The 12,403-nt window shown below is 29.6% G+C and overlaps 3 protein-coding genes across 11 annotated transcripts; all 3 read left to right on the plus strand.

The window, feature by feature from the left end:
- The first annotated feature begins 215 nt into the window (after positions 1-215).
- Positions 216-1,854, plus strand: LOC143174859 (coiled-coil domain-containing protein 97-like). 2 transcript variants are annotated; one of them, XM_076370433.1, is made up of 4 exons: positions 216-384; positions 474-1,411; positions 1,487-1,649; positions 1,727-1,854. In XM_076370433.1, exons 2-4 carry the CDS (start codon positions 516-518, stop codon positions 1,790-1,792), a joined length of 1,125 nt encoding a protein of 374 aa, XP_076226548.1. In that variant the 5' UTR covers positions 216-384; positions 474-515; the 3' UTR covers positions 1,793-1,854. The 2 variants fall into 2 exon arrangements, with proteins under 2 accessions (XP_076226548.1, XP_076226549.1); XM_076370434.1 differs by having other exon boundaries at positions 235-384; positions 514-1,411.
- A 219-nt stretch (positions 1,855-2,073) lies between these two features.
- Positions 2,074-6,281, plus strand: LOC116431270 (vacuolar protein sorting-associated protein 35-like). Of its 8 annotated transcripts, none has more exons than XM_031986428.2 (12): positions 2,074-2,176; positions 2,757-2,955; positions 3,041-3,164; positions 3,266-3,461; positions 3,524-3,718; positions 3,789-3,872; positions 3,949-4,185; positions 4,389-4,537; positions 4,608-5,094; positions 5,173-5,592; positions 5,655-5,798; positions 5,871-6,281. In XM_031986428.2, exons 1-12 carry the CDS (start codon positions 2,174-2,176, stop codon positions 6,048-6,050), a joined length of 2,418 nt encoding a protein of 805 aa, XP_031842288.1. In that variant the 5' UTR covers positions 2,074-2,173; the 3' UTR covers positions 6,051-6,281. The 8 variants fall into 8 exon arrangements, with proteins under 8 accessions (XP_031842288.1, XP_031842286.1, XP_031842284.2 ...); XM_031986426.2 differs by having other exon boundaries at positions 2,089-2,176; positions 2,736-2,955; XM_031986424.2 differs by lacking the exon at positions 2,074-2,176 and adding an exon at positions 2,211-2,435.
- A 1,757-nt stretch (positions 6,282-8,038) lies between these two features.
- On the plus strand, positions 8,039-11,797 carry Nsun2 (tRNA (cytosine(34)-C(5))-methyltransferase Nsun2). Its single transcript, XM_031986483.2, has 11 exons — positions 8,039-8,657; positions 8,800-9,279; positions 9,347-9,431; positions 9,507-9,669; positions 9,741-9,848; positions 9,915-10,102; positions 10,168-10,312; positions 10,374-10,679; positions 10,753-11,132; positions 11,218-11,385; positions 11,454-11,797. The coding sequence occupies exons 1-11, from the start codon at positions 8,592-8,594 to the stop codon at positions 11,795-11,797; spliced, it is 2,433 nt and encodes an 810-aa protein (XP_031842343.2). The 5' UTR covers positions 8,039-8,591.
- Positions 11,798-12,403: the final 606 nt, after the last annotated feature.

Below are 12,403 nucleotides of genomic sequence, written 5' to 3' on the forward strand. Positions count from 1 at the left end.
CTAAATCATAGTCCTATATTTTCCTCAATGAGTAAAATAATAATTATTGTATTAAATTTATTTTTTGTTTTGAACGTCATTTTGATTTAAAAAGCAATTCAAATGAACGGAGAATAATTTAATCCAAAATGTTTTATATAATCACAAGATCTACTACAGAAGACTCACCCGTCAAAAATATATCCTAGTGTACATATTAATGCATTCGTATAATTCAATATAATTTGCTACACATTTCGCGGAGTACCATGTTTCGGATTAGCCTCACATCAAATTGAAGTAAACTTGTTGGTTAGATTTCTGGTGACAGCCAGTGTGGGTGACGCATCTAATAGTAATTGATATGTTATAAATCACCCAAAGAAAAACATTTAAATTAAAATGGTAAAAAATGTGACTTTTGTAATGTAAAATGAACTATTAATAAATTTTACAGAAAGCTATCAATGGTCATATTAACTATTCTATTTCAGCTGTTAATTTATTTATAAATTATTCTATTATATTGGTTAGAAATGACTCAGAAGGAAGATACGCAAGATTACGTACCCGAAATATCTTTTAATGAAAATGATAAAAAAGAAACAACGAAAAATGTCTTAATTATAGAAGAAAAAAATACAAGTTTGAGAGAAGAGCTATTAAATTATGTAGCTAACAGTAAAGCAATTTTTAAGAGTCAACAGAAGGATGATCCAGACCTAAGTTTTGAAGAAAAATTAACTATTGCGAGTAATGTATTGAGAAAAAGCAATTGTTTATTTTTATCTAAATTTGGACATTATATGAAGGAAGAACATCTAAAATATTTTGAAAAAAGTAAAGATCAAGACTACGAGGTTGCTTATCATGTTAATAGACTACATAGATATTTCAATAACTCGACAAGACATACCGATGTAAGGAACAGAAGATATCAAGCTTTAAAGAGTTTAATAAAACAAGGTGAATATTTCAGTGAGTCTGAGATGATGAAACGAAATCCATTATTATATGAACATTTAATTGGACAATATATGACTGAAAAACAGAAACAAAAGAGAGATAATATAGATACAAAGAATATTACTTTTGTAAATCTTTTAATGGAAAACATTGAAAGAGATGCACTAAAAGAAAAACAAAAATTACAAGAAGAGGAAGAACAAAATATAATAGAGGAAACTGATTCAGAAGAAGAAGAGGATGAAACTTTTATTCCAAAACATTTAAGTAACAGTGAAATAGAAATTTCAAGTTGGGGTAGAATACCTGTATTAAAGGATCAAATAGACCATCAAAATAAAGCAAAGTCATTATGCAAAAGATCTTATAATATCTCAAAAACAGAGAAACAAATACTCAAACAAGAATTTGTAACTAATATGTATCAATGTTTTTTGGATGGAAAAGATTCAGACTTTGATTACAGGTATGTGTATGAATTTTTTTATTTTTAATGAGTTAACTTATTAATATATTTTAAATATGTTCTTCTTTATTTTAGTGCTATAGATGAGAATGAAGCATATGATAATATAGATTTGAGAACACAAGACGAAGAAGAAAAGTATTTCGATTCAGAATCACCTGAAACTATAGGTCCAACCGAAAATACAAATGAAGTTGAATCTGAAGATGAATTGGACATATATATGAAATCACTGAAGGTTAATTGATATTTTACAGTTTATGATCAGCCTACGTTAAAAGTTCTGATTCATAAAACAAATTGTTTATTCGATAGGAGCCGGTCACTACAAGTACAGTCTCTTTGGATAATCTTGTATGTGATGATTACTCTAAAATGTAATCTTATATATGTATAACAATATAAATATGGTATTTGTAAATAAAAATCTTTTATGTTGAAAAGTTCCTTATTGAAAGAAAACATTTCATAAAATAATGAAAGTCCTAATAACAGAGAATACATGCAATTTAGTAGAAAAACATGCATTAATATTTTTCTCATAATTCAGGAGTTAATGTTACAACATAATATTCGTAAATTATTATAAAGGCAATTTATTAAATTTCATAAATACATACGAATAATTTATCTGCAGTGTATATGGTAATGTTAGTCTCCTATATATGTATCCTGAATATCTATAGGCTGTTGGTGTGTGTCACTTTCGTTGGTGGGTGTTTCAAGTGCGGGAAACAGGTGTTAAGTTTTAGGAAAAAGAAAATGGTAAGTACGGATTTCATTTTAAGAAGCATGTGGAACCCTTGCTTGTGGAGTTAGTTTACTAATTATCAATCGAATTTCATAAAAAATACGAGTGACTATCGTTGGGAAAATTATCTGAATGTCATGAAGGTTAACTGTCGTAAAAATCCTGTTTGTGTATGTCGAAGAGTGTCGAATGTTTAAAGTCCGACTGATATTCTTTTTATTCTTTATTAAAAGAACTAGAAAAAATACGACTATAGATGTGTTTTCTAATAGTGTAACTTTTGGTTTGATTTATAACCTCTAGCTTTAATAAAAATTTGTATCAATTGTAAATTAGAATTTTGACTTTTAAAGTGTAACATCTTACTTTTTGTAGGCATTTATTACAAACATATAGTGACATTAGAATTTTTGCTTTCTTTAGATAATTTATGAAGCTTCTTACTGAATAATCTTTAGTGGGTAGATTTATAACTTTAAAAATTCCTCTGTCTTTTCCATTTTATAAGCATAAATAGTGCATGCTTGCATTGTATAGCTTACCTAGCATGGTACTACCTGGTATTCCTGGTAGGTATCTTTATTTTTTTCGCAGCCAATGACACCTGCTATAACTGGAGTGCAAGAGCAAGAGAAATTACTTGAAGAAGCGATTGGCGTGGTCAATGTACAAGCTTTTCAGATGAAACATTGCTTGGATAAGTCCAAATTGATGGATGCATTAAAACATGCATCCACAATGTTGGGGGAACTCAGAACGTCACTTTTGAGTCCAAAGAGTTATTACGAACTATGTATCCTTTATCATTTCTTAGTATCATAAGCACTTCTGAAGAACTCTTAAATTAATATACTAATTTTCATTACATTTGATCTTAGATATGGCAATTACAGATGAATTAAGACATTTAGAACTTTATTTGTTAGATGAATTTCAAAAAGGAAGAAAGGTCACAGATTTATATGAATTGGTACAATATGTTGGCAATATTGTGCCTAGATTGTAAGTCTGATGCATAAGTTATGATAATAAAAATACAATAAATCATTTTTGACATATTTGTCATTAATCTTAATTTACCGATAATGTATTCAATATTCTAGGTATTTGCTTATCACTGTTGGTTTAGTATATATCAAAACCACACCTGGATTAAAAAGAGATTTATTAAGAGATTTGGTAGAAATGTGTAGAGGTGTTCAACATCCTTTAAGGGGTCTCTTTTTAAGGAATTATTTATTACAATGTACTCGTAATATTTTACCGGATGTTGCAGAAGGAGATGACGAGGATGGAAATGTATGTATTGAAAAAAAAACAAAGAGTTGAATGTATAAATTAAATTATTTGTTTGTCTTTAGGTTCGTGATAGTATAGATCTTGTCTTGATGAATTTCGCAGAAATGAATAAATTATGGGTACGCATGCAACATCAAGGTCATAGTAGAGATAGAGAAAGAAGGGAGCGAGAAAGAGAAGAACTTCGAATTTTAGTTGGAACTAACCTTGTACGACTTAGTCAGTTAGAATCGGTAACTTTAGATAAATATAAAAAGGTATATTCTGAATTCAATTTTATTAATGGAATGTTTTCAAAGTATTAACTAATAACAAAATGATTTTCAGCTTGTTTTACCAGGAATATTGGAACAAGTAGTAAGTTGTAGAGATGCAATTGCTCAAGAATATCTCATGGAATGTATAATTCAAGTAAATAAAATAAAAAACATATAAAAATGTCACATAGTCATATTGTCATGAATAATTTATTTGTATTATTATTTAGGTATTTCCCGATGAGTTTCACTTACAAACATTAAATGCTTTTTTGAAACCTTGTGCTGAACTGCAAAGTGGTGTAAACGTAAAAAATATAATTATTTCGTTGATAGATCTTCTTGCAGCATTTAGTCAAAGATCTGATGGTGTGGGAGGACCAGGAAGTCCCAATCAACCACCTGGTATTCCACAAGATGTAAAGCTCTTTGATGTTTTTAGTGATCAAATTGCCACTATTATACAGGTTGGTATTAGAGAAATGTAAGTTATGATTAGTTTCTCTTGTACATTAGATGATGATGTGATACTACACTCAATTGATATACACATGATAAAAGCTATCAAAATTTAAATTATCCTTACTTGTCTAGTTTAAGTCTGAGAAAACCTTTTCATGATAAACATTAATTCTTTCACTATTTTTTACTAACAGAATTAAATTTTTAGACTAGGCAAGACATGCCTCCAGAAGATGTAGTTTCTCTTCAAGTTGCTCTTATCAACTTGGCACACAAGTGTTATCCTGATAGAGTAGACTATGTGGATAAAGTTTTATTAACAACTGTTCAAATATTCCAGAAACAGAATGTAGATAAGTATGTGCAAGAATTAATAAGATTCACTTTATGTGGTCATGAAATTCTAATAAACATAAATTATTTTCAGACTTGAGTATAATAGTGCTGTCTCAAGGGAATTAGTAAGACTAATGAAGATTTCAATAGATAACTATAAGAATATACTAACAGTCTTGAAACTTGAACATTTTGCTCCATTGTTAGATTATTTTGACTATGAGGGTAGAAAATTGTTGGGTATTTATATAATAACAAATATTTTGGAAAATGAGACATTAATACCAACCCAAGAACAAGTAGATGCGGTGCTTTCTATGGTATCTCCATTGGTGCAAGATCAACCAGATCAACCTAATATAGAGGAAGATCCTGAAGACTTTGCAGAAGAACAAGGTCTTCTTGGCGGATTGATACACCATTTTAAATCTGAGATAGCTGATCAACAGTATATGATATTAAGTGCTGCCAGGAAACATTTTAGTGTTGGTGGAAATAAGAGAATAAAATATACTCTACCACCAATTGTATTTCAGGCTTATCAATTAGCATTTACATATAAGGCATTAAAAGATCAAGTTTGTATTTTATACATTTGTAAATAACTTATTTTAAACTGATCTTTTTTTCTAAACTTAGTTTATTCATCTTTCTAGGATGAAATGTGGCAAAAGAAATGTCAAAAAATTTTTCAATTTTGTCATACAACTATTACTGCATTAATGAAAGCAGAATTGGCCGAATTACCATTAAGGTTGTTTCTTCAGGGTGCAATAGCTATAGGAGAAATTCGGTTTGATAATTTTGAAATGGTCGCTTATGAATTTATGAGCCAAGCTTTTTCTATATATGAAGATGAAATAAGTGATTCTAAAGCTCAGCTGGCAGCGATTACTTTAATCATTGCTACTTTCGAACAAATGAGTTGTTTCAGTAAAGAAAATGCGGAACCAGTGCGCAATCAATGCGCTTTATATGCTAGTAAGTTACTAAGAAAACCAGATCAATGTAGGGGTGTTGCCACCTGTTCTCATATATTCTGGTCTGGAAAATCATTGGCAACAGGAGGGAAAGAAGTAAGTGTCAGTATTCTTAACTGCAAATAAATAGAAGTGTAATTTATTAACAATCGTTTCAGATGCAAGATGGAAATAAAGTTCTAGATTGTTTAAAGAAAGGTATTAGAATAGCAAGTCAGTGCATGGATATATCAGTTCAAGTGCAGCTTTACGTTGAATTATTAAATCATTATATTTACTTCTATGAAAAAGGAAACACTGTGGTAAGAAGCATTTAAGTTCTAACAAACATAACAATTGATGAATACACTGTTATAAATATTAAATTTTTCTAGGTAACTGTCCAAATTTTAAATCAAGTAATTGCAAAAATTAGAGAAGAACTCCCTAATTTGGAAGTCAGCGAAGAAACGGAACAAATTCAAAAACATTTAGCTAATACATTAGAACATTTAAGAAACAGGATGGAATCTCCAGAAGTAGATGGACTTTCATATCAAGGTCTTGTTCTCTAATGCAGTAGTTACGAATTACAATTTTGTATATAAAAGACATTTTCCGACTATTTTACAAAATGATTATAAATTCTAAAAGTAAACGCTTATTAGGTATAAATTACTATCACATGAATCGCATCGATTTACCTGCAGCAATGAAATTGTTAATATTACATCAAATATCATTTGTTAACAGTTAGATCAAAACATTATCTGTACATTTGTTTAAATAAAAGTTTGATGTATAAACTATTGTGAGTCTTTAATATAGTTGATTAACTTAAAAAATGGTTGTCAATGAAATATTATACAAGTTTATCATTAAATTGCAGTTAAATATGTTTTTTGTAAATCCCACATTACGAATAACGGTACTGACCCTGTTATGTATCTCAAGCAATATAAGGATGAATATCAATTATAACTAAATAATGAAACAATATATATACATATATATTTTTAAAGTCACATTGCAAGCTTATGTGACTCGGTGTCACATGTTCTGAATTACCGACTGTATATGAAATCAGAGATTTTGATCTGCACTCTTCAACTAGAGAACGATGAATAGGAAATCTACATCAAGCAAAATGATCGAATTTGACCAAGTAGTAAATATGTTTGAAATATCTATACCGTCGAAAATACCCCAATGCACTAACGGACTCTACCTGAATCGAACGATCAACTACTGAACTATATAAGACTGTACTTAGAAAATGTGTGTTTTAGGAGGTCAATTTTTCCATTGTGGTCGGCTCTAAAAATTACATTGTTGTCGAATTTGGAGCATGTGTCTTGAGGTCGTTAAAATTCAGATACTAGATCGTAACTAAAATCAAAATATGAGTCATTAATTATATCATTAAATAATTACATATACATATACTTGTTCACTAATTTATAAATAAACATTACTTGATTTTACATCAATATAATACATAGATATTGAATGAAAAAAATAAAAATTGGTAAATACGAAGCAATCTTCACATTTAGTTCGTTTTATTTAATTACTATATTTTTTCATAGAAAATTCTTTGAATTAAAGTCATATAATTAATGTATTAAACATAATAAGATGTATATATGTATATTAAAAATTTCTATGCCACCTACATATACTTTAATGTGAATTACATATGTCCTGCGTACATGTTCAAACTATGCCCGTTAATATAAATTTCATGGAAAATAATTTTCAAGATATATGAGGCAACAGCTCTGGTTTTTCCAGATATAAAAATTAATTGTTCGAAAAACGATAAGAGCTTCGCCGATTATATTATGCCAGTAAATTGTGTACATTTTTAGTATTCATATTGTATTGTATTTTAAAATTGCAAATTCTGTTTAATATTCTGATAAATATCTATAAAAAATTACAAGTATATACAAAAATGTAATATTGAGATAAAAACATAGAAAATAACACGTTTTTTTATTTATTCATTAGTATTTATTTACACTTAAGCAAAATCAGTATATCTACGTTCAAAATAATATCTCAAAATGTATAACACATTTTAGTTCTGAATGCTTAAACATTTTGTTACAAATATTGCAGTTTAAATAAAAATGTATATTGAACTTCAGTTTTATTTGCCAAAATTTCAATTATTAAAATAAAAACTATTGGTATATAATTTATCGCAGAATTTTCTACAACTGCATAATTAAGCAAAATAATTTCGTATGTAAAATAGCTGTCCTTTACATAGTAAATGTATTTATAAAAATATTTACGTTTGTGAATTAATAAAAACTCCATTGTCATGAAGTTCTATTGAATAATAATTACTTTCATCTTTTAAAGGTACGCACCTAATACATTTGTTACCGCTAAATCTTATTACACAGTTGTAGCAAAAGTGAAATATATAATTAATTCGATTCCTGCTAATAAACCTAAAATTTTGTATTATCGGTAACGTCGAGTGCAACACCGAAATGGTACTGGGGTCTTGAGACCCTCGAAAGCCTAAACAAAAATTCCCATAAGCTGCAACGTCTGTACTAATCTTGAATCTGTGTTCCAATATTTTTTATCCTAATTCCTATCACTTATAGCGCTGCCATACAAAACCAGCCTAAGTCGATATGACAGAGCGTGACACGAAAATGGTAAAGGGTCCTGTAACTCCCGAAAACGTGTGATAAAATTTTACATTTACATGTGCCTATCCTATACCTCACTGTGTGTAGCATATTGAAAACCTACTGATTTTCACGACCTCTATAGTACGATACCGCAAGCTCACTGCTCTCGTGTACAAAATTGTATATACATACATATATATATATATGTATATATATTTAAAAAGTGACAATTGACTTTCTGACATTGTTAAAAAATATTTAATTGTAAGCTTTTTTTTTACTTGGATTACCACCGAATACTCTATTATAATACAAAACAAATAAGATTTGTTATATTAAAGTGGCTAATTATTTTGTTCGTCAATATACTTTGTATTCAACATAGAAATTTGTTGGGGTTTCGTAAGCACGTGTTCATAGTTAAATGTTTTCTTATATATGTGCATATTTTAAACAATAATGGGAAAAGGACGAAAACATACGCCAAAAAAAAATTTCGCCGAAAAACGCCGCGAAAAACAAAAGGTATGAAGCAGCTAACTAATAAAAAAGCGCCAGCTTTTTATTTATGGTTATGCTTAATATAATACTTTATTAATTTTAAGTGTATATAACTGAATGTACGTAATAACAATAATAATGTATAAAACTATTATGGCTTACACAGAAAAAAGATAAATGGGATCGTACACCTCACCGTAGCTATGCAGACATTATTAGAGAAAATAAAGACTTCGAAAATTATTATAAAACTCAGGGAATCGTTCCTGATGATCAATGGGAATCATTTATGAATACAATGAAAACAAATCTTCCAGTAGCATTTAGGATTACTGGATCTAAATTGGAAGCTAAACGATTACTTGAGACTATCAAAGGAGATTTCTTTAAAGAAATTCTTAATGCAAGTCTAGAAAATGACTCAGAAAATAATGAAGAAGCAAAGAAGATATTACATTGTTTACCATTTTATCCAGATGGCTTAGCATGGCAATTGCAGTTGACTAGAAAAGATATTAGGAGATCAGAAGCTTATTTTAGATTACATAATTTTTTAGTTGTCGAAACAAATTGTGGAAGTATCAGTAGACAAGAGGTGGTTAGCATGGTACCACCTTTGGTATTAGATGTAAAACCTTCACATAAGGTATATCAATTTAATGAATTTATGTTCAATTCAATTGTAAAAGTATAAATTATAATTTTTTATATAGATTTTAGATATGTGTGCTGCTCCTGGATCAAAGACAGCTCAACTCATAGAAATGATACATTCCGAAGAGGGAAAAGCACTTCCAGGTAGATGAAAGTTTTTATATCAAAAGATAAGCATACAAATTGACAAATTATTGATTTCTTTTTAACATTTTACAGAGGGTTTTGTAATAGCTAATGATTTGGACAATAATCGTTGTTACATGCTTGTACACCAAGCAAAGAGACTGAATAGTCCAGTTATTTTAATTACAAATCACGATGCATCTGTATTACCTAACTTAACTTTCACAAAAGCAGATAATACTCAAGAACTATTAAGGTTAGTGAAATTTATGTTAAGTAGCATACAGTACATGTACAAAACATTTTGAAATATGCGTGTTATTACAGGTTTGATAGAATACTTGCCGATGTACCATGCAGTGGAGATGGTACCATGAGAAAAAATCCAGATATTTGGTGTAAGTGGAGCCCAGCAAACGGTAACAATCTTCATGGGTAAATATCATTTAATATTAAGTGATATATTTTTTTACAAAATAAATAATGGCTGTGGGTTCAAAGAATTCAATATAGGATAGCTAGGAGAGGTTTGGAGTTACTGACAGTTGGAGGTAGAATGGTATATTCTACATGTTCATTAAATCCAATAGAAAATGAAGCTGTGCTTCACAGACTTCTACTAGAAACTGGAGATTCTGTGCACATAGTTGATGGCAGAGATTTGGTTCCTGGATTAGTATGTGATGCAGGTGTGTTATGTTACATATTATAATTATTAAATAACTTACACGTTTTATAACATATCCTTTAATAGGTGTGTCGCATTGGCTACCAGCATCAAAAGATTTACAGTACTATAAATCATGGGAAGATGTGCCAGAACAATGGCAAACACAGGTTCGACCAAAAATGTTTCCACCAAAACCAGAAGATGCTGCCAAATTTCATCTCGAACGATGGTAAATAAACGTATTCTAAGTTTTCACAATTGACACTACTTTAACTTTAAAAATTACATAGTATGAGGATATTACCACATCATCAAGACACTGGCGGTTTCTTCGTGGCCGTTTTAGAGAAAGTAAAACTTTTACCGTGGGAGTCGTGTAAAGGTAATTCTGATACTAAAGAAGCTAATGAAGTATCAAATATGGGGGAAGAGGCAGAAAAAGATAATGATAAAAGCTCAGCCTCTGGAAAACGACCATTAAATGATGAAAATAAACTACGTGGCCCGAGAAGTAAACGTAGAAGGGTTAAGGGATTTAGGGAGGATCCATTTCTTTTCTTTAAAGATGACCAGGAAGACGTGTGGTTATCGATTAAGTAAGTTTTCATATATTACATATATTATAGTAATGTTTCATTTATTCCGTTGATTAATTGTTAAAATTTTTAGAAAATTCTATGACATATCTGACGAATTAGACCCTAAATGTTTGTTGGTTCGAAATGAAGGTAGTAAAAAAAAGAATATTTACTATACATCGCCGGAAATTCGTAACGTCGTCCTGTCCAATGAAGATCAAATAAAATTAATCAATACGGGAGTGAAATCATTTGTACGTTGCGATAACAGGAGTATAAGCAAAAATATGAATATCCCATTCAGACTTGCGTGGGAGGGCTTGCAAACTCTTATTAATTATATTGGTGATGGTAGGAGGGTTTCATTAAATAAAGATGATTTGATAACACTATTACAAAATAATAATCCTATAGCACCACCTGAAATCGCAAAACTTCATCTGGACACACAAGAACGTTTAAAGAATCTTGGTAATGAACATTTGAACATTTGAACATTTTAAAAATATATTTCAAATGAAATTTTATTGTACAAATTCGATCTTTTTTAATTTAGCGACTGGAAGTTGCGTTCTCATTTATGAAGAAAAAGAGTCTGAAAATCCAAATCCATTGAAATTAAAAATCGTGGGATGGAGAGGTACTATGTCTCTGAGGGCTTATGTTCCATTGATTGATGCGATACATTATTTACGTTTGCTAGGAGCTGATTGTTCAAAATTCGGTACATATTTAAGAAATATATAGTATTCTACTTATAATATTTTCTCTGTTACAAATTTTGTATTGCAGAGAAAAACAAATTTAAGGAGAACCGGGAATCTCTTGCAGTTGAAGAAGCGAGTAATGAAGAAGATACTGATAAATTAGAAATTATTAATAAATCGGAAGAAACAACAGAATCAGAAACTATTAATAAGTCGGAGGAAGTAAACGAATTAGAAACTACTAATAAATCGGAAGAAACGAGAAAATTAGAAAGTACTAATAAATTGGAAGAAACAAAAGAATTGGAAACTACTAATAAATCGAAAATTGCTAACGAACCAAATGCTGATGAAAACGAAGTTACTGAAAAAAAGGACAATTCAAATGAAGCCGATGAAGTAAAAATACCGAACGAATTGAAAGAATGATACGCAATTTTGTAATATAAATTGCTGTCTGTTTAATATCTTTATAAATATTAATAATATGTCTTAAGAGTAAAAAATTTTTATTTTATTTAAAGTTGTATAACGGTTCTCCACTCGTTGAAGTCGAAGAAGAGCGTCAAGACGTTTAATGTCTAGTATGGTATAATTTAACATACTATATGACAACGAAATAAAATATTTCTACAGGATAAAAAAATTACAATGATGTCATGGGAAATTTTGTGTTTACTATCCATTTTCTATGAAATAATTTATGAAATTACATATATTATTCTGAGTAATTTGAGCGTCGAATACCCTTTCCTTTTCTTGTCATATTCGGCCACTAGGATATTATTTGACTGATAGATTATAGTACAAATATTATAAATATGGCCGGATGCTGAGGAATCATTAATTCAAAAACGGCGGTTGCCATAACGTTCAATATGTTTGTAAATTGTATGGAACTCCTTGTTACTACCGTATGTTAAATTTGAAAAAGATGAGTATTTGTTGCTATATCTCGTTGGTTTTCGCTTTGGATTGCGACTACATAACCATTAATTTCGTTATCCGTGACTATGAAACGTTTATATACGCATC

The sequence above is a fragment of the Nomia melanderi genome, chromosome 9, assembly GCF_051020985.1.
Source record: "Nomia melanderi isolate GNS246 chromosome 9, iyNomMela1, whole genome shotgun sequence".
NCBI classification, from domain to species: Eukaryota; Metazoa; Arthropoda; class Insecta; order Hymenoptera; family Halictidae; genus Nomia; species Nomia melanderi.

Coding starts and splice junctions, on each gene's coding strand:
- LOC143174859 (XM_076370433.1), top strand. CDS start 516: ATGACTCAGAAGGAAGATACGCAAGATTACGTACCCGAAATATCTTTT. Junction 1,412..1,486: donor GATTCAGACTTTGATTACAG/GTATGTGTATGA, acceptor TCTTTATTTTAG/TGCTATAGATGAGAATGAAG. Junction 1,650..1,726: donor TATATATGAAATCACTGAAG/GTTAATTGATAT, acceptor TTTATTCGATAG/GAGCCGGTCACTACAAGTAC.
- Nsun2 (XM_031986483.2), top strand. CDS start 8,592: ATGGGAAAAGGACGAAAACATACGCCAAAAAAAAATTTCGCCGAAAAA. Junction 9,432..9,506: donor AGAGGGAAAAGCACTTCCAG/GTAGATGAAAGT, acceptor AACATTTTACAG/AGGGTTTTGTAATAGCTAAT. Junction 10,103..10,167: donor TGGATTAGTATGTGATGCAG/GTGTGTTATGTT, acceptor ATCCTTTAATAG/GTGTGTCGCATTGGCTACCA.
- LOC116431270 (XM_031986423.2), top strand. CDS start 2,352: ATGTTTAAAGTCCGACTGATATTCTTTTTATTCTTTATTAAAAGAACT. Junction 3,873..3,948: donor TCATGGAATGTATAATTCAA/GTAAATAAAATA, acceptor ATTATTATTTAG/GTATTTCCCGATGAGTTTCA. Junction 5,593..5,654: donor TGGCAACAGGAGGGAAAGAA/GTAAGTGTCAGT, acceptor CAATCGTTTCAG/ATGCAAGATGGAAATAAAGT.